This window comes from Mustelus asterias, chromosome 19, assembly GCF_964213995.1.
Source record: "Mustelus asterias chromosome 19, sMusAst1.hap1.1, whole genome shotgun sequence".
Taxonomy (NCBI): Eukaryota; Metazoa; Chordata; class Chondrichthyes; order Carcharhiniformes; family Triakidae; genus Mustelus; species Mustelus asterias.
Genome location: NC_135819.1, coordinates 47,012,158 through 47,039,503, shown reverse-complemented (window position 1 = coordinate 47,039,503; position 27,346 = coordinate 47,012,158). Strand labels below are relative to the sequence as shown.

At 39.9% G+C, this 27,346-nt stretch overlaps 1 protein-coding gene across 1 annotated transcript in view; it reads right to left on the bottom strand.

The window, feature by feature from the left end:
• Positions 1 to 241: 241 nt before the first annotated feature.
• The window catches only part of bcap29 (B cell receptor associated protein 29), a 44,473-nt gene continuing 17,368 nt past the window's right edge, over positions 242 to 27,346 (bottom strand). Inside the window, exons 4-8 of the mRNA XM_078235503.1 lie at positions 20,574 to 20,724; positions 15,074 to 15,209; positions 13,578 to 13,686; positions 2,265 to 2,365; positions 242 to 1,927 (exon numbers count right to left, since the gene is read on the bottom strand). Of these exons, the coding sequence (XP_078091629.1) occupies positions 1,892 to 1,927; positions 2,265 to 2,365; positions 13,578 to 13,686; positions 15,074 to 15,209; positions 20,574 to 20,724 (533 nt within the window). The 3' untranslated portion in view covers positions 242 to 1,891. The remainder of the gene's footprint in view (positions 1,928 to 2,264; positions 2,366 to 13,577; positions 13,687 to 15,073; positions 15,210 to 20,573; positions 20,725 to 27,346) is intronic.

The window sequence follows — 27,346 nt, the reverse complement described above, 5'->3', positions numbered from 1 at the left end:
TTATCTAATTAATCATTCATATTGCCTATTCATTCCAATGTTTTTCTTCTTTCTCATGAATATATTGTTTGAGTTTGTTCATTCACTTTGTATATGGGGAAGTAGAAAATCTTAGTTGAAACTTCCATCATTTCCTAGTGACTGATATAAGCATGGGTTCATACCAGTGAAATGATCCTGAGGTACAAATAATAAAGAAAGGTGGGTGGGGGAGTGAAGAAAAGGGAGTAGCACTCACCAGAACCTATGGGATCTTGCAATAAGACACCATTAAAAGTTTAATTTTAGATTTTTATTGTACAAGCATAAGATCTTTGACAAAAAAATGCAGTTTGTAAAAAAAACTCAAGTAAATTGACATGCAGACACTATTACTGGACGTTTGTATATCTACTACAGTGATCATGAGAAGACTACAAAATTTTAAGTTTTATATTTCAAACAAAGCAGCACAGTTTTTTTTCACCCGTTATGTTACAGTCTGTGATTGGAAGATGCGGGGACGTCAATTTAAGGAAGTGAAAAACAGAGAATGGAATCAGAATAAGTATGTGGTGGTAAAGAACTTTTCAGCACCGTCTCTTCATTTAGCTCATATATACAGTCAACAGGGAGCCCAAAATGAATTTACTAAATAAAAATTCCCCTATGACTTCTTGAATTCCGATGAAAGTAAAATTAATTAATGGGATTTGCAAAGATTTTAAAGTCATACATAGAATGGGATAACTAAGTGTTATTACATTATTGTTTTCAACAGACTGAACTCAAAAACAATTTTCACAATTATCCTGCCAAAATTTTCAGGATAAAGCCTAGCGCAAGGATCTGCTTCAACACACAGACCATTAAACAACCATGTCAGCCCGACTAACGTTAAACAACTACTCAGTCCAAGAAAGATTGTTTTCATTTTAAGCTATTCATATTGTACATATTTTCATGTATGCCTAGCGTTTTCTGGTACCATACATGCAAGACAATTTGTATTCAAACTCATTTATTTGTCAATTTCCATCATCAGCCAAAGGCCTCTTTCTATTCTGGGGATAATGGAAATTTAATTGTAAACAGAACTTAAGATTTTAGGAACAAAAGAGCATATTACCTTTTGCTTTACATAACATTCTTGAACATACTGGATACAACACGGATAAGGCTATGGCAAGATATCAGGCAAATACTCCAAGTGGAATATTAAGACTTTGCTATGCTCAAGTAGACATTCGCAAGGTACTGACTGGAAAATGGAAGACACGTATATCCCAACTAATTGATTCACAGTGGTACTCAGGGGTTCTAATGGATGCTGACTATTGCTTTGATACAGTTCCATGGAACCACTGAGAGACGGGACAAAAAGTACCTTCATCTTTCTTTAATGAAAGAAAAGTTTCAAAGCAAGATGTGGATCCAAACAATCTGGAGGGAATTGGCATAATGGCAGGTGCAATTGTTGGTCAAAACCTCTTGCATGAAGAGTTGGATTGAGGCCATTGTATAGCATTGTATTTGGATATTTAGAATTTGAAGTTTGGCATACCAAATAGCTGATAAGGATGCTCAAAACTTGGGATAAAAGCTGTATGAAATTGTTACTTGGAAATCTGCCATGTGAATGCACTCACATGTGGTTCATCTATTCAGCTTCTAGCAGACATCAAAGCAGAAAGAGCCATGTTCCAACCTACTTGTTATTTAGATTCCCATTTTTGGTATATAAATGATTGAAGCATGACAAACTGAACTTTCATGTATGTGAAAACAGTTATCAACTTAATTTCTTGTGAACAGTGACTCACTTCACTTTTAGCTTCATTTTGCAGATAAGAAAATAAGTTTCTGTTGTTGCAGATGATATCCAAAGGCACAAGGAAAAACCTTTTGCAGGTTATTCCTCCTTCTTATCATGTGTGTCAACAAGACCCTGAAAGAGTACAATAAGTTTTTAATATTTAGTCAGTTAACAGTAATAAACACTTATAAACCATGGGAGGGAATTTTCCCAACCCGCCCACCATGGACCATACAAAGGTCTGTTGACCTCAGGTGGGATTTTCCGTTTTGGGGCGAGCGTGGACGGAAAATCCCACCCCTTCTATTCCATCTTTAACTGTTCATTTTAACAACCACCCATCCTCCCCACTCATTGAGGATCATGCATATTCTTTTTATTTAAATATGACGGTGTACTCTGTGACCCCTAATAGTAAAAATGGCAAAGAGAAAGAGTAATAGCAACTTAGGTGGGCAAGTTTTCTTACCTGTATCTTTTCATGCTCCTGCAGAAGACGATCATATTCCCTCGCCAGTCCATCACTTTGTTTTTTGATTGAAGCCAGTTCAATCTTTGATTTCTCATAGGCTTTGCCACAGAAAGGAAACAGAAAAAGTTTAATTAAATCACAGAATGAAAATTGCCATCTGATTTCTAACTGGAAACAATACAAACTGCACTGTTGCTTAATGTTATTTAGGAAATCTTCAATAAGTTGCACCAATTGTCAAAGATGATGCAACTCCAGCATTTTTCTCTGATATTGCATTCCATGGAACATGTAACAGTGCTGGAGTTGAAGCTTACCTTTATCCCTTGCCAGTTATTTCTGCAAATAGATTAAATACCCTGGTCCAACCACATACTGACACATGCCAACCAGGATTGGACCATTCAGCCTCTTGAGCCGACTCTGCCATTTAAGATGATCATGGCTGATCTGATAGTAATCTTAAATCTGCATCCCACCTATCTCCGATAAATTATCTGTCTGTGATGCGATTAGGCGAGATTTAGGATGCATAGGTTGGGGAAGGAAACTGCAGGGGATGGGCACAATTGAAATGTGGAGCTTGTTCAAGGAACAGCTACTGCGTGTCCTTGATAAGTATGTACCTGTCAGGCAGGGAGAAAGTGGTTGAGTGAGGGAACCGTGGTTTACAAAAGACGTTGAATCTCTTGTGAAGAGGAAGAAGGAGACTTGTGTAAAGATGAGACGTGAAGGCTCAGTTAGGGCGCTTGAGAGTTACAAGTTAGTCAGGAAGGACCTAAAGAGAGAGTTAAGAAGAGCCAGGAGGGGACATGAGAAGTCTTTGGCAGGTAGGATCAAGGAAAACCCTAAAGCTTTCTATAGGTATGTCAGGAATAAAAGAATGACTCGGGTAAGATTAGGGCCAGTCAAGGACAGTAGTGGGAAGTTGTGCGTGGAGCCTGAAGAGAAAGGAGAGGCGCTAAATGAATATTTTTCATCAGTATTCACGCAGGAAAAAGACAATGTTGTCGAGGAGAATACTGAGATACAGGCCATTGGACTAGACGGGATTGAGGTTAATAAGGAGGAGGTGTTAGCAATTCTGGAAAGTGTGAAAATAGATAAGTCCCCTGGGCTGAATGGGATTTATCCTAGGATTCTCTGGGAGGCGAGGGAGGAGATTGCAGAGCCTTTGGCTTTGATCTTTATGTTGTCATTGTCTACAGGAATAGTGCCAGAAGACTGGAGGATAGCAAATGGTGTCCCCTTGTTCAAGAAGGGGAGTAGAGACAACCCTGGTAATTATAGACCAGTGAGCCTTACTTCTGTTGTGGGCAAAGTTTTGGAAAGGATTATAAGAGATAGGATTTATAATCATCGAGAAAGGAATAATTTGATTAGGGATAGTCAACACGGTTTTGTGAAGGGTAGGTCGTGCCTCACAAACCTTATTGAGTTCTTTGAGAAGGTGACCAAAGCGGTAGTTGAGGGTAAAGCAGTTGATGTGGTGTATATGGATTTCAGTAAAGCATTTGATAAGGTTCCCCACGGTAAGCTATTGCAGAAGATACGGAGGCATGGGATTGAGGGTGATTTAGCGGTTTGGATCAGGAATTGGCTAGCTGTAAGAAGACAGAGGGTGGTGGTTGATGGGAAATGTTCATCCTGGAATTCAGTTACTAGTGGTGTACTGCAAGGATCTGTTTTGGGGCCACTGCTGTTTGTCATTTTTATAAATGACCTGGATGAGGGCGTAGAAGGATGGGTTAGTAAATTTGCGGATGACACTAAAGTCGGTGGAGTTGTGGACAGTGCGGAAGGTTGTTGCAGGTTACAGAGGGACACAGATAAGCTGCAGCGCTGGGCTGAGAGGTGGCAAATGGAGTTCAATGCGGAAAAGTGTGAGGTGATTCACTTTGGAAGGAGTAACAGGATTACAGAGTACTGGGCTAATGGTAAGATACTTGGTAGTGTGGATGAACAGAGAGATCTTGATGTGCATGTGCATAGATCCCTGAAAGTTGGCACCCAAGTTGATAGGGTTGTTAAGAAGGCGTACGGAGTGTTAGCTTTTATTGGTGGAGGTCATGTTGCAGCTGTACAAAACTCTGGTGCGGCCGCACTTGGAGTATTGCGTACAGTTCTGGTCGCCGCATTATAGGAAGGATGTGGAAGCATTGGAAAGGGTGCAGAGGAGATTTACCAGGATGTTACCTGGCATGGTGGGAAGGTCTTAGGAGGAAAGGCTGAGGGACTTGAGGTTGTTTTCGTTAGAGAGAAGGTGGTTAAGAGGTGACTTAATAGAGGCATACAAGATGATCAGAGGATTAGACAGGGTGGATAGTGAGAGCCTTTTTCCTCGGATGGTGATAGCTAGCACGAGGGGACATAGCTTTAAATTGAGGGGTGATAGACATAGGACAGATGTCAGAGGTAGGTTCTTCACTCGGAGAGTAGTAAGGACGTGGAATGCCCTGCCTGCAGCAGTAGTGGACTCGCCAACATTAAGGGCATTTAAATGGTCATTGGCTAAACATATGGATGATACTGGAATAGTGTAGGTTAGATGGGCTTTAGATTGGTTTCACTGGTCGGTGCAACATCGAGGGCTGAAGGGCCTGTACTGCACTGTAATGTCCTATGTTCTATGCTTACCAAGAATCTATCCACCTCTGCCTTCAAAATATTCAAAGACTGCTTCCATCAACTTTTCAGGAAGAGATTTCCAAAGACTCATGACCCTCAGGAAAAAATTCTCCCTACCTCAGTTTTAACTGAGCAACCCCTTATTGTTAAACAGTGATCCCGAGTTCTCGATTCTCCCACAAGACAAAACATCCTCTCCACATTCACCCTGCCAAGACCTTTCTGGATCTTGTTTCAATCAAGTCATCTCTTTGCTAAATTCGAGCAGATGCTAGTCTAGCCTGTTCAACCTTTCCTTACAAGACAACTCACCCATTCCAGGTAATAAACCTCTGAACTGCTTCCAATACTTTCATATCTTTCCTTAAATAAGGTGACCAATACTGTACACAGTACTTCACATGTGGTCTCACTAGTGCTCTGTGTAACTGAGGCAAAATCTTCCTACTTTTATATTCAATTCCCCTCACAATAAATGATATTCTATTAGCTTTCTAATTACTCGCTGAACCTGCATTCTAGCCTTTTGTGATTCATGCACTAAGACGCCCAGATCCCTCTGCATCTCAAAAGCTCTGCAATCTCTCACCATTCCTGCCAAAGTGGACACTTTCATTTTCCCCACATTGTACTCCATTTGTCAGGTCTTTGCCCACTTATTTAACCTATGTCATGTCTTCTTCACAACTTGGTTTTCTATCTTTGTGTCATCAGCAAATTTGGCAACCATCCCAGCCATCCCTTCATCCAAGTAATTTATATAAATTGTAAACAGTTGAGGACCCAGCACTGCTCCCTGTGGCACACCACTCATTACATCTTGCCAATTTGAAAAAGAAAATTCTCACTTTCTGCCTCCTGTAAGCCAGACAATCATCTATCCATGCCAATCTGTTACCCTCTATACCATGAGCTTTTACTTTCAGCAATAGCTTTTGATGTGACACTTTATCAATTGTTTTCTGGGAATCCAAGTACAGTACATCTACCAGTTCCCCTTTATCCAAAGCACAGATTATTTCCTCAAAGAACTTCAATAAATTGGTTAAACATGATTTCCCTTTCAAAAAACCATGTTGACTCTGCCTGATTATCTTGAACTTAGCTTCTTTAATAATAGCTTCTAACATTTTCCTTATGACAGATGTTAAGGTAACTGGCCTGTAGTTTCCTGCTTTGTCTCCCTTCCTTTCTGAATAATGGAATTACATTTCCTAATCTAATCTAATCAAACGAGACCTTCCCCGATTCTAGGGAGCTTTGGAAAATTATGAACAATGCATCAACTATCTTACTAGCCACATCTTTTAAGACTCTAGGATGAAGTCCATCAAGACCTAGGCATTTGTCACTCTGTATCCCCAACAACTTACTCAATACCACTTCTCTGGTGATAATAATTTTCCTGAGTTCCCCCTCCCTTCCATTTCCTGACTTATTATGCTTTGTCGGGATGTTACTTGTATCCTCAGTAGTGAAGACTGATGCAAAATACTTATTCAACTCACTTCTGAAGAGCCATCTTGATTTATTTATTGAACTTGATTTCCTTCCTTTTGTAATTTAAATCATACTCTCGGATGGTTCTGGTTGCAAGGCAATTGCCCAACAGAAGTGTGAACTTCCTGAATCCTTACCTGGAGACTGCTGGGGCAGGGGCTGGGTACCCAGCGCATTTCTGGGGTATCCCCCAAGTTATGCTGCCCTGGAGCCGGAAGGTACAGGCTAATAACGCTTGTGCTTCCAGAAAAAAGCTGGCAAGCTACATTTCTCAAAAATCTTATGGTGACAAGTTGACAATGTTGTTAAAAGCATACATAGATCCTGTAATTTATAAATAGAGGCATATTGTACAGAGGCAAAGTTACGCTGAACCTTTATATGTGAGTGTTATGCCTCAGTTGGAGTGTGGTGTCCAATTCTGGGCACCACACTTTAGGTTTTTTTTATTCATTCGTGGGACATGGGCATCGCTGGTTGGCCAGCATTTATTACCCATCCCTAGTTGCCAATGGTACAATGTCAAGGCCTTCATGAAGATGCAGATGTGATTTAACAGACTGGTACCAGGGACGAGGAACTTCAGCTGTGCAGGGAAACTACATAAGCTGAGTCTTCTCCTTAGAAGAGAGAACGTAATGGGGACAGTTAGCAGAGGTGTTCAAAATTTTGAGTAAATAAAGTGAAACTATATTCACTAATCAGTAACCAAAGGACACCAATGTTAAGGTACTTATCAAAAAAGGAGTTGATCTTTTTTGAATGCACTGAGTTATGTTGGTATGGAATGCAATGCCTGAAAAAGTGGTGGAAGCAGCAGTTATAACTTTCAAAGAGGATATATACTTGAAAAGGAAAAATAGCAAGCCGTGGGTAAAGAGCAGAGAAGTAGAATTAATTGGATAACTCTTTCAAACAGCTAATACAGGTACAATGACCTGAAATAAAACAAAATACAGCAGATGCTGAAAGTATTTAAAGAAAAACAGAAAATGCTGTAAAAACCCAGCAGGTCTGGAGTATCTGTAGATGAGTTAACACTGAGTCAGATCCCAGTTCTGAAGAAAAGTCATCTTGGACATACATTCATACTCATTACTGACGAGAATGAAATAACTGATAATATTTGACCTTCTGAAGGATAAAATGCTGTTATCTCAAGAAAATCATTGTATCTATGCAACACAAACAAGATCATACGTAACTCACAATTTTTGCTCACATCTGCGAACAAGTAGTAACTACATGTTACTTGAATTGTTGATCCCTAAACAAATGCCTGCAGCCAATTCAAAACTTTACTTTGCCCAAAAATCTTTTTTTTTCTCAAAAGCATAAACCAGTCTTGTTATTCTAGGCAATTAGTGTTTTAATCAGTATATTTTGAGGTTTTATTTAAGCCTTTATTATTGCACATTTTATTTATGGCATTCCCTATTCCAAAACAAAGGTCGGCATTTGAAACTTTGCCAGGATAGTTTAAGACAAAGCAGTCCAAATTTCGAAGAAAAATGTATTTAACTCAAGATTTTAATTGATCCCCACTGCTATTGGCCAATGAACAATAGAAGTCAGAATAACCAAGCATTTTCAGTTTTTCAAATAATTGGCAGCTGAACAATTGGCCGGCCATTAACATCTGTAAAAGTGCAACAAAATACTTTTTTCAAGGGTTCCTTTTATGGTTCAGTGAGTTTATTCAAGCTAAGCAATACAAATAACGAAGATCTCGGGGGTTTGGTCTCCAGGCTCTGTTGAGTTAACTGGTCTTAGCCTGAGATGGCACTAAGCACTGTAATTGGTTTCAGTGCCATTTGGGAAGTGAGATTAATTGAAGAAAACTGTCTGAATTCTTAGTCAGACATTCAGGTTAAATTAATCTTGAATTCACAAAATGCGACAGTGCAAGTTATATATTTTTATAATAATTTTACAAATTCCAAGGTCTGGCTTTGTTATTCCTTATGAGTAGAGTCACCAGTTCCTGTGAATTGGCAATCCTCACAAACAGAAAGCTACTTTTACTAATATCCAGCTGTACAAGAGTGTAACCAATGAGAAGGATGTGTTACAACAAGATCCCCCTTGTTAGGTGAACTGAATATCATAACGCTCCAATTTTCCGAAAGGCAGACTGATGAACACTTCAGCTGAAGAAAGACCAAATACGCATTGATAAACTGTTTTATTTTACAAACAGAAGTGAATGTACTGAATAATAGATACAGCAAACCATACCCAAAACAACTTTATTCCAGTCTCCCTGTTAAATAATAAAAATGGACTAACAGCCCATTTAACAGGTTGTAAAATCACTAAGGATTCTGATCAGCTATCCAACCTTAGGCCAGTTTTCATACGAAATTAAACTGCTTCCTCCTTGCATTGATTAGCAGTCTCTGCCTGAACATGTCTGTCCCCCTGCAAAATTCACAGTAAATGGAGACGACCAGCTTAATCTCTGAACTCTCCTCTCTCCTGTTAACTAAACTCCCAATTATACTCATTGTGTGATTGTGACAAACGTAAAATATCGTTCCTTGTCCTTCTTGACTAGTTTTCAACTTTTGATGCCAACACCTCTTTTTTTTTGATGGTTTCTCTTCCCATTCCCAAATATACTTTTGGTGCCTCCCAAGGATCTCTCCTTAGCTCCCCCCAATTCTCATCTATATAATGTCCCTCAGTGACAACATCTGGAAACAAACAAAAGAACAGTACAGCAGAGGAACAACACAGATGCCTCTCTGATCTAATATTTTCTTACCTCTACATGGTCCAAATCCCTCTATTCCCTGCCTATTCATGTATCCATCCAGATGCCTCTCGAATGTTATAGAATCTGCTTCCACCACCTCTTCCGGCAGCATGTTCCAGGCATTCATCATCCTCTGTGTGAAAAACTTGTTCCTTATGTCTCTTTTAAACTTGCTCCTCTCACTTTTAACCTATGCCCCTAAATAATTGACCCTTCGACCGAGGGAAAAAGATTGTCTATCCACTCCATCCAAGTCTGTCATAATCTTGTAAACCTCTATCAGGTCCCCCCTCATCCTCCTCCGGAAACAATTCAAGTTTGTTCAACCTTTCTTCATAGTCCATATCCTTCAAACCAGACAATATCCTGGTAAATCTCTTCTGCACCCTTTCCAATGCATCAACATCCTTCCGGTAGTGTGGCAGCCAGAACTGTACATAATATTTCAAATGCGACCTAATCAAAGTTTTATACGACTGAAAAATGATTTTCCAATTCCTATATTCAACGCCCCGACCAATGAAGGCCAGCATGCCATATGCCTTCTTGATCACCTTGTCCGCCTGAGTTGCCACCTTCAGGTATCTACACCTAGATCCCTCCGTATGCTAATATTTCTAAGGACTCTACCATTTACTGTATACTTCTGCAGTAGACCTTCCAAATCGCAACACTTCACATTTGTCCAGGTTAAATTCCATCTGCCATCTTTCGGCCCATATCCTGCTGTATTCTCTGACTATCCTCCTCATTATCCGCTACTCCCCCAATTTTTGTATCATCTGCAAATTTACTAATCAAACCACCTACATTTTCCACCAAATCATTTATATATATACACAACAGAGGCCCCAGCACTAATTCTTGTGGAACACTGCTTGTAACAGACCTCCAGTTAGAAAAAGTACCCTTCCATTGCTACTCTCTGCTTCCTATGCCCAAACCAGTTTTTTATCCATCTTACCAGATCACCTCAGATCCCATATGACTTCACCTTCTGTATCAGCCTGCCATGAGGAACCATATTGAAAGCTTTACTAAAGTCCATTTCTACAACATCCACTGCCCTGCCCAATTTTTCTTGTCACTTCCTCAAAGAACTCAATCAAGTTTGAGAGACACACACACGACCTCCCCTTCACAAAACCATGCAGCCTATTGCTAATAAGCCTATTCTCTTCCAGATGTGAGTACATCCTTCTCCAATAATTTCACCACCACTGATGTAAGGCTCACAGGCCTGTAATTTCCTCAATTGTCTTTTCTGCCCTTCTTAAACAGAGTAACAATGTTAGCTACTCTCCAATCCTCCGGTATCTCGCCCGTGGCTAAAGAGGATGCAAAGATTTTGGCCAAGCCCTCGGCAATTTCTTCCCTCGCTTCTCCCAGTACTCTGTCATAGACCCTTAGCTCCACCTTAATGTTTTTCAAAACCTCCAATACCTGCTCCCTTTTTATCTTAACATGTCCTAGAACGTGAACATCGTCCTTTCTACACTCACCATCCACCACATCATTCTCCTTTGTGAATACTGATGCAAGTACTTATTAAGGACCTCACCCATCTCATCTGGCTCCACACACAAATTCCCTCTTATGTCCTTGAGTGGACCTACCCTTTCCTTAGCCCCCCTCTTCCTCTTTACATATGCATAAAAAGCCTTGGGATTCTCCTTAATCCTGCCTGCCAAGGACATTTCATGGTCCCTTTTTGCTCTCCTTAGTCCCTGTTTAAGCTCTTTCCGGCTATCTTTGTATTCCTCAAGAGCCTTATCCGTTTTCAATTTCCTGAAATTTATGCATGCCTCCTCCTCCTTTTTCACTAAGCTCACAATCTCTCTTGTCATCCAGAGTTCCCGAATCTTGTCATCTTTATCCTTTTTTACAGGGACATTCTTGTCCTGAATTGTGACAACTGACTTTTAAAAGACTCCCACATATCAGATGTGGATTTACCCTCAAACAGCCCCCCCCCCCCCCACCCCCCAGTCTACATTCTCTAGCTCCTGCCCAATACTGTTGTAGTTAGCCTCCCCTCAGTTTAGTACTTGCACTCTGGGACTACTTCTACCCTTTTCTACGAGTATCTTGAAGCTTACAGACTGTTCCCAAAATAGTCCCCCATTGAGACATCAAACACCTGTCCAGGCTCGTTTCCCAGAACCAGGTCTAAGATAGCCTCTTCCCGAGTTGAACTATCTACATATTGTCTCAATGAAGCACTCTTGGACACACTGAACAATCTCTGCCCCGTCCAAGCCCCTGGCACTAAAGGAATCCCAGTCTATATTGGGGAAGTTAAAATCACCCATCACAACAACCCTGTTGTTTTTACATCTTCCCATAATCTGCTGACATATCAGTTCCTCCACTTCACGCTGGCTGTTGGGAGATCTGTAGTACAACCCCAACATTGTGATTGCACTGCTCCTGTTCCTGAGTTCTACCCACGTGGCCTCACTGCATGATCTCACCAAAGTGTCCTCCCTCTGTATAGCTGTGACATTCTCCCTAATCAGTAAGGCAACACCCCCACCTCTTTTATCACCCTCTCTATCTCATCTGAAACATCCAAATCCTGGAATACTAAGTCCAGCTCTTCTTTCATCTAATACTAAGCCGCAGGACTGGCAGCTTAGTATTCCATAATTGCCACAATATCATAGTTCCATATAGTAATCCAAGCTTTAAGTTCATCCACCTACCTATCATACTCCTTGAGTTAAAGCAGACACACCTCAGACCATCTGTCTGGTCACGTTTTGTACATTCTCCCTGTGTTTTATTTCTCTTACCCTTACTGGACCCATTCACTGAATTCTCCACACTCTCTGCACTCTCTTCTGTGGCCCTTTTTGACTTTTGTCTTCGGTTTCTCTGCCTTTTGTTTCTGTTCCCACTTTACTTCACTCGGTTCCCATCTCCCTGCCACATTAGTTTAAAGCCTCCTCAACTGCATTAGCAAACACGCCCCAGGACATTGGTTCCAGTCCTGCCCAAATATAGATGTCTGATTTGTACTGGTTCCACCTCCCCAGAACCAGTTCCAATGTCCCAGGAACTTGAATCCCTCTCTCTTGCCCCATCCCTCAAGCCACATATTCATTTTAGCTATCCTGACATTCCTGCTCTGACTGGCATGTGGCACTGGTAGCCAACCTGAGATTACTACCTTTGAGGTCCTAAACTCTTAACTCCCTAAATTCAGCTTGTAGGACCTCATCCCATTTTGTACCTATATCGTTGGTGCCTATATGCACTGTGACAGCTGGCTATTCACCCTCCCCCTCCAGAATGCCCTCCTGCCTGAAACACATCAAATTTGATGTGTATCTAATGACATTGCCTTTCTTGATCCCTCAACTGTCTCCAAATTTTCAGACTGCCCGAGAGTCATCCACTATTCAATGAACAAAAACTTCCTCCAACTAAATAGTAAGAAGACTGAAGCCACTGTCTAGTTCCTGCCACAAACTCTGCTCCTGAGCCAACAACATCATCCCTCCCCCCAAAAGAAATCTCACAGTTGGAAGGGACCACAAAGATAGAGAAGGTTTATGTCATGGAGGGTTTTGAAAGGTTGAGCATTTTAAAAATCGAGGAATTGCTTAACCATGAGGTCAGTGAACACATGGGTGATGGGACCTGGTGTAAGTTAGGATAGCAACTGTCTGAAGTTAAAATGAGACCATTCACAATCTTATTGTTGTATTTGGTCCCAAGTTGACAGAACATATGTCAGACCATATCTTCAGCATCATGTATCACATTTCCATCTTCTGCCTCAGCTTATCCTGCTGAAACTGTTATTGTGCCATTGTTATTTGACTATTTCAATGCTCTCCTGGCCGGCCCCCCAGACTTCTTCCTCCATAAATTTCAGTTCATCCGAAACTCTGCTGCTCATATCCTAAATGGCATCAAGGTTTCATTCATCTATCACTCTAGTGTTCGCAGACCCCCTGGATAAGCAATGCTTTGATTTTAAAATTCTCATCCTTGCTTTCAAATCCCTCCATGGCCTCAAACATCTCTATCTCTGTAATCTCCTCCAGCTCCATAATTGCTGAGATTTCTTCACTTTTTCTCTCTTTTTAGCCTCATGGGCACCCCGGATTTTAAATGCTCCACCACTGGCATCATAGGCCCCAAGCTTTGGAATGGCCTCCATACATTTCTCAATTTTTCTAGTTCTCTTTCCTCCTCCATTATGTTTCTAAAGCTTGACCAAGCTTTTGTTCGTCTTTCCTAAGACCTCCTTATGTGCTTGGTGTCAAACTTTGTTTGATCACGCTCCTGTAAAATGTCTTGGGGTGTTTTACTATGTTAAAGGCACCGTGCAAATTTGTATAATTTTGGAAAATTGGTTAAAAAGTTCAAGATACAATGTATTATTTATACTACAACAATTTTTAATGACCTACCTTCTGTGGTTTTCTTCAGTTCCACTTTTAGTCTCTCTGTTTCTTTATTCAGCTGCTCATTTTTTTCTTCCAGTTTCTTATTTCCATCACCTTTACCTCTATTTAAAGCCTATTGATAAAGAAATAGAATATTACAGCTTTACTGAAATGTAATGAAAATATTTTGCATTATACATCTTCTAAAAAACAAATTATTGATCGAGTGGTGACGTGGGTCATGCTCCATTCATTCTGGATCTTTGATTCAATTTTGCAGCGGGGACTATCTACAATGCAGAACAAGGAACTACAGGGTGTCAAGTCTAATAGCTGATTATTTTGGAGTGAGGGCAAACCCCAACTTGTGAGACTGAACTTAAAAAAAGCCAGATTTGCTGTGATATTATCAGACTTGAGCAAGGGGATACCAGAATTTAGTAACAACGCCTCTGGAAGACAGGGTTACATGTCCTTGTTTGTGTGTGTATACTTAGGGCAAAGGTGGGATCAGGTTTTTGACTGTGCTACCTCCCATATAAAGGTTCTTGCATGCATTTATTGACTTGGCTTGCACACAAAGCTGCCATTTGGGCAATGTACAGGATGCTGTTGGCAGCTGTGGAACCATGCACCATCTGGTACTTTTAGAACTGGAGACTGGAGAAATAAGCAGGAAAAATACAGCTGAATGAATATTCTCAATTCAATGTAGTTGTTAAGTTTTAAAGGACATGGCAGGCTATTCAGTTCACTATTCAATTAGATCACTGACTTCTATCTTAACTAAGCCCACCTGCCTTGGTTTTGTAACTTTTTATATCCTTGCCTAACAAAACGGTATTAATCTCAGTTTTGATATTTCTAATTGACCCAGCGATAACAGCTTTTTCAGAGTTCCAGGTTTCCATAATGCTTTGTGATATCATCGTGCTTTAATTTTACATTATGCCCCCTTGTTCTGGATTCACCTCCCATCAGAGGAAAAAAGTTTCTATCTATTCTCCCAAATCTTTTATCCAACTTCAGCAATACAAATAAATCATCGCTTCATCTTCTACCCTCAAGGGAATACAATTCTAGTCTATGCAACCTGTCCTCATACTATAACCTTTTAAACCGCAATATCATTCTGGTGTATGTGTGCACCCATGTCAATATCCCTTTTGAAGTACGGTGTCCAGGTCTGAACACAATACTCCAGATGGGTCCAACTAGAACCATGTACAGATGCATCAAAACTTCTACCCCATTGTATTCCAGCCTGCTTGAGATAATAGTTAACATTTTAACTATTTTTAGTATTTGTCCACTAGTTTTTCAATATCCCAAATTAAGAACTACAAATCTGGATCAATTAATGTAGGTAGGAATTTATATTTGTGGGTTTGCAGTGCAATGGTCAGGCATGAATTTCAAAGTTACTAAATAGCTTATAAATACAAAAATGCAACCTGTACCTTGAAGTACATGGAATAAACACTTGATCAAAAGAGGTAAAGATCTTAACAAGGCATTACCTTTTTCAGTTCTTCATTTTCCTCCAAGTACCTTTTGGCTGCATCATTGGTATTATCTGTTTGAACTTTAAGTGCCTGATTTTCTCCCATTGCAGTTGCCAGTTCTGAGATAAGTGTGATCATACGTCTAAGAACACTATAAAAAAAATTCTATAAATAGTATGCCATTGTAAGAAATTGTTATAATGTACATATTGTAGAAAGCTTTCACAGTTCAATGAAATAAACATTGTTTTAAGGCAAGAGTACGTCATAGGAAGCAGGATCTGGGTAATGAGAGAAGCGCCAATGGGAAAAACGTGCTAACAAAGTTAAATCAAGCACATATGTTTATCCAGGCTACATCCGTATAGTTCTCTTGGATTAGCTCCATAGCTGACAATTGAGTTCTCTGTATACTGTACAGAACCAACTGAATGTTGTAATGTAGAGGTAAGAGAAGTGGTGAAAGAATATTTTTTGTGTTTTAATTCTTTCAAATTCAGCATCAGTTTAAATAAATCATTCAAGTAAAGACAAGCTTGTGGTTTCTTAAACTACATGAAATTTTTTGTACTATTTAATTTCCTCTTATACTTCAACTAGTTACCCAATCATAATTAAATTACTGTTGGAAAGCCTTCCCTTAACGTAATGAAACCAGAAGCATTATAGGTCAAAGCATGACACTAAGCAACATAAGGAGAAATTAGGTAAATGGCCAAAAGCTTGGTCAAAGAGGCTTGGTTTTGCATATTTTAAAGAAGGAAAGCCAGGTAGAGAGAGAGGTGTAGGGAGGAAATTCTAGAGCCTGGGGCCGAGGCAACCAAAGGCACAGCCACCAATGATGGGGTTGATGATCAGGAACGTGCAAGAGGCCAGAATTAGAAGGATGCAGATATCTTGGAGGGTTGTGGGGTTGGAGGAGAGAAAGGAAGGGGCAAAGGCCGTGTAAGGAACAAGGATGATCATTTTAAAAATCAAGACATTGCTTGATCAGGAGCCAATTTAGATCAGACAACACAAGATAATTGTTGCAAGTTAAGACGCGGTCAGCAGTTGGATGACCTCAAGTATACAGTGAGTGGAACTAGTCAGATTTACACTGGAATAATCAAGTTTAGAAGTAGCAAAGGCATGGACAGGTTTTCAGAGCTGTGATGGGTAAAATTGAGTGATGCTACAGAAGTGGAAATAATTGGTTTTAGAGAAGGCATAAATATGAGCTCATCCTGGAATCAAATGTGACACAAAAGTTGAGAGTAGACTGGCTTAATCTCAGGCTATCGCCAGGGAGAAGGCTGAAGTTGATAGGTAATAAGAGTTAACTGAGCAGGGGCTGAAAACAATGATTCCGTTTTTCAATATTTAGTTCAATCGGTCAAATTACAAACATATTTTAAAAGAGTCAATCAATTTTATACAGTGAGGAAATCAAGTTCTAAGCTTCTATAGTTGGGAACATGCTTTCTGTCGATTTGCAAATGACATCTAGCATTAATTTAAAGGGGAGACTGGATATTTCTGAAATGCTGCTGGCCGAGATTGTGGGTTTCAGTGTCTGGAGCATGGCTGAACTTATACCTCTGACTCAGAGGTGAAAGTGCTACCACTGAATCATGATGAATTTAAATAATACAAGACATTAATCTATCTAAATTATGTGCAAAATCACAAGTTTCTTATGCTATTGTTATGAATAAAAGTATTGGTGTATTATCCAGTCTTCATGCTTGCCTGGAGTTTAAGAGCCATGATGAAAGGAATAAGTAGGTTAATGCACTCCTGGCCTGGTATGCTTTTTCAGCAACTTAATCCATATATCTATGATCATTGCTGTGAAAATAATTCAAAGGGCTTGGGTTTCATTGTTTAAGAATTTAGTGCTGTGTATATATTGTGACGGGCAATCCTGTTTTCATCAACACTATCTCCAAAATGATTAACCATGCAGTCCATGTGACAGCTTTTAGCAGTTTCTTTAAATTCTTGCCCAACTAAGTCTCAGTTCTTACATTATTTTGAAATACTTTCTTTCCCAAAGGCAGCAAAAAAAGTTGATACAGTTATAATGCAAACAGGGAGCTTGTTTGTGTGGTTTAGGGTGTGAAGGAACGAGGTGGTAGAGTTCAGGAGTTGATTTATTGAGGGATACCATGGATAACAGACATTCTTTCTCATTTTAATCTCCACAGACGTGTCAATTATGACAATAGTAAGAAGATATTATCACTTGCAACATAGGTTTTTCAAACTAACCTCCCTGATGGATCTCCAAGAAAAGTTGTCAGATTTGTTCTTGCTTGGACAGTGCATACATACATTTGTCTGTAACATACGGTAATTTTATATTCTACTCTTTTTAGTTTTCTATTTGCTAACTAGAAGATCCACATGCAGAAAAAATATTTTCTTTCAATGATAGCATTGCTTTTCTTATGATAACCAATCAGGTCTTTCAGATTTTAGGAACGGAAACGTATTAATAATTGCAAAAGGGTGTACTGGAACAGTTCATTGTTCGACAATGGTGAGCGTGACCTGAAACAATGCATCACCCAACTATTTGTAATCATGACTTGCCAGACTTAAGACAGTAATGATCCAAAAAGACCACATGAATTATATCATATTGTTGCTTTACAGAAAGATGGTTGCAAATTGGTCCAGAATGTGACAGCAGCAAATGCATTGTGCAGCTCACTTAACAAAAGAGATTTGTTAGGTTTTACCTAAATTTCTCAGGCAAATTAAATAATTATCTCACTCTGCCCTATGGCAATACTTACTTCTGAGAAGTATGCATGCAAAATTTCTTGACAAAGATGTATACCTGAATATAAACCTGAATTTCCAGTTTAATAGCCTGGTGCCATATGAAACAAGGTGGGTCTGCTTTAAGAGCATGGATAATAGTAACCACATGAGCCAAATTAAAATGCAAGCACAGCATTAAAAATGTAAATAATTTCAAAAGCACAAGATTGGTTGGAATTAAATTTGGTTAATCAGTTGAAGTTTCTCCTTTCTGCTCTAGAATATTCATTAATATTGGTTTAAACATTATGATGGATTCTTGCTATTTATACAAGTGTTTTTTTTAATACAACAGTTTTTCCTTGTTTTGTACGCTGTTGCAAAACAACTAAAATAGAAAAGGATATCCAAATCTCTCAACTTTTGATAAGGCTAATTAGGAGCAGTTTTTAATAAGACAAAAATGTTTGCATTTGATTGCATGGAAATGCTAACCACCTCTGTCATCCACCTTTTAAGCTCTCCCGCAAGGGATGCAATCATTTTAGCATTGGCCTAAAGAGTAATATAAATACTCCACTGTGTAATTAGATAGGTGTTAGTAAGGATGTTCATTAACTGCTGGCTGGATGCTGAAAGTAAATTTATGGCTACTGCTATCCCCTGCTTGCATTGAATTTCCTATTTATGGTCTTTACATGGAATCTGTGGCTTAAGAGCATTAGAGATCAACCTTTTTGTTTCTTCAATGTTTTATAACTGGCAGGAACTTGTTAAATTGATAAAAGCTTTCATATGCCCCGAATAATTAACCATGAACACATTGGGAGGAAAGCAAAATTAGTTGCTTATGATTGTCAGCAAAATGCCTGACCTAGAAATACAGTTCTGGTACAAAATTCAGTGCAAACAGGTTGAGTTTATTGTTCAAGTCAACCCAGTCTCCAAAACTAGTCTAAATTGAGCAGACTGAGGTGCAGTTACAGAATACTAGTTAACAATGATGATTTGATACCTTTATAAATTTTTACGCTGGTCTGAGTTAGCAAATGACCTACTATTAGTTAATGTACAAGATTTAAGCTGAAGAAAGTTGATAGAATCCTGCAGAATTGCAAAGCTTTCTGAGCTGTCATAACATTCAACTGATCAATGCAGTCAATTCGGAGCATTCTTTACAGCAGCCACAGGTTTTACGCTATTGTCTTAACATGGTTGTATATAATTGCCGAGCTGGAACTCAGAACATTTTTGCCCCAAGTATCAATTTGGAGAAGTTATTTCTAATAAATTCAGCACTTTTTAAAGGCTCAATGTTGATCTAAGGGTGGTTCTGGAAATTTTGTGTTTTCAGATAACACAAGCACTTTTCATGGTGCTATAGTCACTGTGTTGTATTGATAACCAGAGATTAATTAAAAATTATCAGAAACTCAGCAGGTCGATGCCAGTATTTATGCTCCATACAAGCTTTCTCTCAGTATATTTGATCATACCCTATCAACATAGCCACTATTCCTTTCTCCCTCATGTATTGATATAGCTTCCCTTAAATGCATTGATGATCTTCACCTCAACTACTCAGTGTGTAGTGAATTCTGCATTTTCGTCATTGAGTAAAGTTGGAGAATTTTAAAACAATAAGTGATGACCAAGTCAGACTTCACCTGAAGTGTTCTGGGCTGAAAGATAGATGCTTTAGATTTGGTAAAATTACTTAAACTAAGTTTCAATATCCAAACTTAGACATAATGTTTACAGAGTTATAAGGAGAGGCTGAATAGACTGGGACTTTTTTCTCTGGAGCATAGGAGGCTGAGGGGTGACCTTATAGAGGTCTATAAAATAATGAGGGGCATAGACAAGGGAGATAGTCAATATCTTTTCCCAAAGGTAGGGGAGTCTAAAACTAGAGGGCATAGGTTTAAGGTGAGAGGGGAGAGATACAAAAGTGTCCAGAGGGGCAGTTTTTTCACACAGAGGGTGGTGAGTGTCTGGAACAAGCTGCCAGAGGTAGTAGTAGAGGCGGGTACAATTTTATCTTTTAAAAAGCATTTAGACAGTTACATGGGTACGATGGGTATAGAGGGATTTGGGCCAAATGCGGGCAATTGGGATTAGCTTAGGAGTTTAAAAAAAAAATAAGGGCGGCATGGACAAGTTGGGCCGAAGGGCCTGTTTCCATGCTGTAAACCTCTATGACTCTAAGAGACTAAAGACCCCAGTGAAAATCATGAATGTTCAGAAGAAGAATAAGTTACTCTTGCAGAACAGAACCTATACTGCAGAATAGCAAACTGATGAGTAGGTAGTGATTTTTGTTATGGGATATGAGTTTTACAAAGCAAGCATTTACCACCCATCCCTACTTGCCCTTGAACAGAGTGCCTTGCTAGATCATTTTAGAGGGCTGTTAAGAGTCAACTATATTTTAGATCTGGAGTCACATGTAGGTAAGGATGGGAGATTTCCTCCCCTAAAGGACATTAATAAACCATGGTTACCATTGTCAAGATTAGTTTTATATTCCTGATATATGAATTGAATTCAAATTCCACCAGTTACCATAGTGGGATTTGAACCCATGGCCCCAGAGCAATAGCCTGGGTCTCTGGATTACTATTCCTGTGACATTACCACTATGCCACAATCTCCATCTAAATTTCTTCTGCCCTTCACCCTACTCTCAAATTGTTTGATAATGGTCCAGTTATCTTTTTGTTGAAGTTAAAAGTACAACATTTTATTTACCATTTATACTTACAGCCAGAGGAACAGTGAAAATCCAGATATGTAAAGATTCCTTTGTGCTCTAAAAAGCTTCATGTTGAGATGATCATACATATTTGGAAGCAGCTTTTCATTTTTTCCAATCCCTTCGTTCAGTGAATATTTCCTCACTTCTCTAACGGCATCTACAAGCAGAGGCAGTTTATTAGAAATTTGCAACTGATCATATCAAAATGGTAAATCTTAAATTTTCAAACTTCAAAGTACACAAATATTTGGCTAGTCTCACAAAATCCATTCCTGAATTAAAAAAAGAAAATGTTGTAAGGAACATCAGTGGTTGAACAAAAAGAAAACATAATGAACTGTGATGCCACTAAAACATTTGAAAGTTCTGAATCCTGAATTCCTTCCATGACTAGTTTAGTTTCCTGACTTACTTGGTAAACCAATAAAAATTTTGGTAGGCTCTTGAAAAAGAGGATTTTCTTTTCAATTTCTCAGTTTTAAAATTATTTCCTGAATTACAAGAGAATATCCAATGATTAATTGATGTTTTTTCACGAGGGAATACATGTTTTAAAGCATAAAATACGTAAAAGCTCAATTCAATGCACTTTATAGAAGAATTCCACATGTAAGGAGAGGAAACCAACTTCCTCTATCACTTTTCTTAATTCTAATGATTTCCTACAACTTCTAACCATCTTTCTGTTCCTTTATGATGCTAATCATAGGCAGCTGCTTTGACGAGTCACTTGAGATGCTGGCCAATATTCTATTAGCTGTTTTGATTAGTTTTGTATTTATGTACCAGCTTTTAGCTATGTGTGTACATGGACACCAAAACCCTTTTATCCCTCCTCGGAGTCTTCCACCACTAAAAAAATATTCCAATCTGTCTCAGATCCGAAGCAGATGATCTTTAACTTTTCCACTTCTTGAGTGTTGTTGGAGCTGCACTCAGCCAGGCAAGTGGAGAGTATTCCGTTACACTCCTTGACTTGTGGATGGTGGACTGGACAGGCTTTGGAGGGTCAGGAGGCGAGTTACTTGCCACAGGATTCCTAACCGTTGACCTACTCTGGTAGCCACAGCATTTATCAAGTATATATCAAGAATATTAGAGGCATAAATTGGAAGGAGGTTTTCTCAGGGACATGTACAGAAGAAATGTGGCAGATTTTCAAGGAAAATTTGTCTGGAGCTCTACACAGCAACGTTCCAATGAGGCTGGGGAGTTATGGTAGGTCACAGGAACTATGGTGCACGAAAGCTGTCACGAATTTAGTCAAGAAGAAAAGAAAAGCCTACGAAAGGTTCAGGTAATGTTAGAAATCTAGAAGAGTATATGACTAGTAGGAAGGAACTTAAGAGGGAAATTAGAAGAGCTGGAAGGGGTCATGAGAAAGCTTTGGCAGACAGGATAAAGGAAAACCCCAAGGCATTCTACAAGTATGTTAAAAGCAAGAGGATAAGATGTGAAGGAGTAGGACCTATCAAATGTGATGGTGGGAAAGTCTGTATAGAACCAGTAGAAATGGCAGAGGTACTCGATGAATACTTGCTTCAGTATTCACAGTGGAAAAGGATCTTGGTAGTTGCAGTGCAGACTTGCAGTGGACTGAGAAGATTGAGCATGTGGACATTAGGAAAGAGGATGTGTTGGAGCTTTTGAAAAGCATCAAGTTAGATAAGTCGCCGGGACCGGATGGGATGTACCCCAGGTTACTGTGGGAGGCGAGGGAAGAGATTGCTGAGCCTCTGGTGATGATCTTTGCGTCGTCAATGGAGATGGGAGAGGTTCCGGAGGATTGCGGATGTGATTCCGTTATTCAAGAAAGGGAGGAGATAGCCCGGGAAATTATAGGCCGGTGAGTCTAATCTCAGTGGTTGGTAAGTTGATGGAGAAGATCCTGAGAGGCAGGATTTATGAACATCTGGAGAGGAATAGTATGATCAGAAATAGCCAGCACGGCTTTGTCCAAGGCAGGTCATGCCTTACGAGCCTAATTGAATTTTTTGAACATGTAACTAGACACATAGACGAGGGAAGGACAGTAGATGTAGTTTATATGGATTTCAGCAAGGCGTTTGATAAGGTGCCCCATGCAAGGCTCATTGGGAAAGTGAAGGGGCATGGGATACAAGGGGACATTGCTTTGTGGATTCAGAACTGGCTTGCCCACAGAAGGCAAAGAGTGGTTATAGATGGGTCTTTTTCAGCATGGAGGTCGGTCACCAGTGGAGTGCCCCAGGGATCTGTTCTGGGACCCTTGCTCTTTGTGATTTTTATAAATGACCTGGATGAGGAAGTGGAAGGATGGGTTGGCAAGTTTGCTGATGACACAAAGGTTGGTGGGGTTGTGGATAGTGTAGAGGGATGTCAGCAGTTGCAACAAGACATAGATAAGATGCAAGACTGGGTGGAGAAGTGGCAGATGGACTTCAACCCAGATAAGTGTGTGGTGGTTCATTTGGCAGGTCGAATAGGATGAAAGAATATAATATTAAGGGTAAGACGCTTGGCAGTGTGGAAGATCAGAAGGATCTTGGGGTCTGGGTTCATAGGACGCTCAAAACAGCATCGCAGGTGGAGGCTGTGGTTAAGAAGGTATATGGAATACTGGCCTTCATCAATAGAGGAATTGAGTTTAGAAATCGGGAGATAATGCTGCAGCTGTATAGGACCCTGGTCAGACCCCACCTGGAGTACTGTGCCCAGTTCTGGTCGCCTCATTACAGAAAGGATGTGGAAGCCATAGAAAGGGTGCAGAGGAGAATTACGAGGATGTTGCCGGGATTAAGTGGTATGCCTTATGAGGATAGGTTGAGAGAGCTAGGTCTATTCTCCTTGGAGAGGCGAAGGATGAGAGGTGTATAAGATGTTGAGAGGTATTGATAGAGTGGATTCTCAGAGGCTTTTACCCAGGGCTGTAATGGTTGCCACAAGAGGTCACAGATTTAGGGTGCTGGGGAGTAGGTACAGAGGAGATGTTAGAGGCAAGTTTTTCACTCAGAGGCTGGTGGGTGCGTGGAATCGGCTGCCGGTAGTGGTGATGGAGGTGGATTCGATAGGGTCTTTTAAGAGACTTTTGGATAAGTTAATGGAAGTTAGTAAGATAGAGGGTTATAGGTAAGCCTAGTAGGTAGGGACATGTTTGGCGTAACTTGTTGGCTGAAGGGCCTGTTTGTGCTGTAGCTTTTCTATGTTCTAATAGTAATGGCCCTAATATAAATCTCTTGGGGATCATACGGAACGAGCTCCAGAGAATAATAGCAACCATTTTAAGATTTAAATAATAGTTGAATGGTTGTCTTTTTGAGGCAGTATTTAAAAAAGAATAACTGAATTTTTATGACCACTAAAACAATTAAAGATTGCATTTCTGAAAATTTTGTGTATGAGAGAAAATTGTATAATGCAATGCCATACGTTATTTAATTGTCAATAAATTTTACATGTCCTACTTTCTTGGTTCCATGGACATTGCCCATCTAATGATTCCTTGCGTTCTTTTAACTGTGGACTGAGAAGGTGAGTTTGCAGGTTATTCAACTTAGGGACATCATTGCAGGGTTCAACACCGTCTTCACCCAACATCCGTAAGCAAGCCACTTTCTAGCTGGGGTGATTGGATAACAATCTGGAGGATGTTAATCCTGGTAGAATTTCACTACCCTAACCCAGGTGTATTAAAAACAAACATCAGAAAACTTTGTGCAGCTCAAGAATCAGATCTGGATCTCATCTGATCTGTCCAACTGAGTTATACTCTGTTTTTACCAGTTGCTCAGTCGTGGCTCAGATTTCTGCAGAACTTGTCTTTTAAAAAGGCAACGAACCAGTATGAATAAGGTCTCTGCTTTGACCTTGGTGAATAGAAAAGTGATGCAAGTAGCCACTGGATTGGGCAAGTAAAAACAAGAATTGTGTGGTAGGGATGGAACTTGTCTGCCAAAGTCAGGTGGCCACAATGCAATTCAACTTGCATTATACAATATATGTGTTTTCAATGCAATGTTAGTACATTCTATTAGAAAATGGATTTGCTCTACCTTATAAACTAAAAATATAATTTTGAACATGTGTTAAAGTGCTTCCTTTTTTTGCAGGCTAATCAGACGGTCAAACCAAAGTTTAGTATATAAGCATACTCAAACACAAAAGAAAACTCCAGACAAATGTAGTGAGCAGTGAGGAAAGCAAACTGACCACAAGAAACAGCAGTAATTAAAGACAGTTTGGAATTTTGTTATCCCATGAAGACAGCATGGAATCTTATGTTGAAACATTAGTAAAAACAAACAAAAGAAAAATGCACAATCTTAAATATCAATGTTGGCATAACAACAAAGAATGTGCCAGAACAGGATGCCACTTTCAGAATGCATGTGAACAAAGTCCAAGAACAAGCGAAAATATTTGTTGCTCTTAATATTTTGGGCCAAAACAGCAACTCCACCTTTGAATTTGGTATCAAAATGAAGATCACAATTGATGCATAATAAATGCAGACTCACTCTGAAACTGGAGATAACCCGCATACTGTTCAGATATACGTAGTTATCTGCTTAATGAGTAAGGTTCCCTGTGATTTGTATCTTTAATTAACATTAAATATCAAAATTCTTAAATGTTTTATTCTTTCTCCTGTTGAAGTTGTCAACTCTAATTGGAGTACAGTTCATGGTGCTGGGCTCTGCTAACTTATGTTGATGCACAATGTTGAGGATTTTCAAGGTACTCAAAAATGGAGAACCCATTCTGTCTTCACCCAATATCCACAAATGTACATTTCTCAGAAAGGGTCATTGGATGACATGTATCAGGAATGGAAAGTGGAAGCCTGGCGGCAATCTTACAACTGAACAGAGAGAAAGACAGGAAATTTAGGGATAATAAAGTTTCATAGAATCCCTACAGTGCAGGAGGTGGCCATTTGGCCCATCGAGTCTGCACCGACCACAATCCCACCCAGGCCCTACCCCCATAACCTTATGCATTTACCCTGACACTAAGGGGCAATTTAGCCTGGCCAATCTACTTAATCCGCACATCTTTGGACTGTGGCAGGAAACTGGAGCATCTGGAGAAAACCCACGCAGACACTGGGAGAATGTGCAAACTCCACACAGACAGTGATCCAAGCTGGGAATCGAACCTGGGTCCCTGACGCTGTGAGGCAGCAGTGCTAACCAATGTGCCAAAAGTTTGGAATAAGACATGTTGTAGCAAAAAAGTAGAGGGAGCTTCACTATATCATACTTGATTTGCATGCCTTCAGTAAGAATTTGGCACACGCAAAATGGAAAAATATTCAATGTTAAATGCCCGCATATATAATCCATCCAGAGTTGCCCTTGACCAGGATTTTCCAAACCTGCAACCTGTACCACTTCAAACAACAGGGTCGTAGGGGTAATGTCACCTGCAAGTTCCCCAAGTCAGACACCATCCTGACTTGGAACCATACTGCTGTACTCTCATTGTTGCTGGGTCAAAGTCCTGGAACTCCTGACCTAAACAACATTTTAGGTACACCTACATCAATGTTCGATAGCGGTTCAAGAAGCCAGCTCAACATCTTTTCATAGGGTACCTAGGGATGGGTACCCACTCCCTACGAAGCAGCATTTACTCGTCAGTAACAACTTCCATCATTATTCTGATGAATGAGAGTATGCTGATTGGGTGATAATTGGCAGAATTGGATTTGTCCTGCTTCTTGTGGACAGACACGCATTGACAATGCTTCAATTTGTCTGTGTTGAAGTTGTCCTGGAACAGATTGGCCAGAGAGGCAGCTAGCTCCAGAGATGTTTTCATCACTACAGCCAGGATGTTGTTTGAGCCAATATCCTTTCCTGTCTCCAGAGCATATGAACTAGTGCTGAACCCTCTTGAGCCAACATTAGTGATAGCCTAAGCTAATTCAAATGCTATAAACTTAATAAAAGTGCAGAATGTTATCAACCCATTCTTTGCCGGAATTACAGGACCATTTGCGGGTTGGGAACCTGAATGGTGAAGGTCTGGGCTTAGCTGAATCACTTTCTCAGGGCTGTAACACTGGCCTCCTGCTGCTGGGTCCCCAGGCCAATCAGGGAAGGTAGACACGATAATGCATCTGTTCCGTTAGAGGAAGAATTATTATTAAAGAAACCACAGCATGAGTTAACCAGGGCACTGCAGCATTGGCATATGTAAATATCAGACAAATATTGATGTGGTACTATGGAGTACTGAAAGTCAGTGTCAAGACTCACAGATGAATAATGCTCCCTTGTTGAGGGACATGAAACCATATAACAAGTGGCAGAAATTGTTGGCATGAGAAGGGGGAAATAAAACGTAAAATGAGCATCAGTTTAACCATCTCATGCCACCAAATAGTTGAAAGTTCAAATACAGTTTATCAGTCTCAACTAAAATTCCTGTTCACGTTGCTTGAAAAAGATTCATAAACATGCTTGTTTATGCATCAGGGCCAAATTGTTTTGCGTAGAAACTATCAGCTAATCCAGATCTCAGGACTGCACTGATACTCTCCTCTGTTGGAACAAAGTCGACCATTCAGCCCCTTAAGCCTGTTCTTTCATTTGATCAGATAATGGTTAATTTATATCTCAACTCCAACTTTCTGCCTCGGTTCCACAGCACTTACCTAACAAAAGTCTACTGATCCCAAATTTTAAATTTACCTTACTCAATAGCTTTTGAGGAGAAAGTTCCAGATTTCCACTACCCTTTGCACGAAGTAGCACTTCCTGACATCAACTGTAGCCTAGCTCTAAGATAATGTC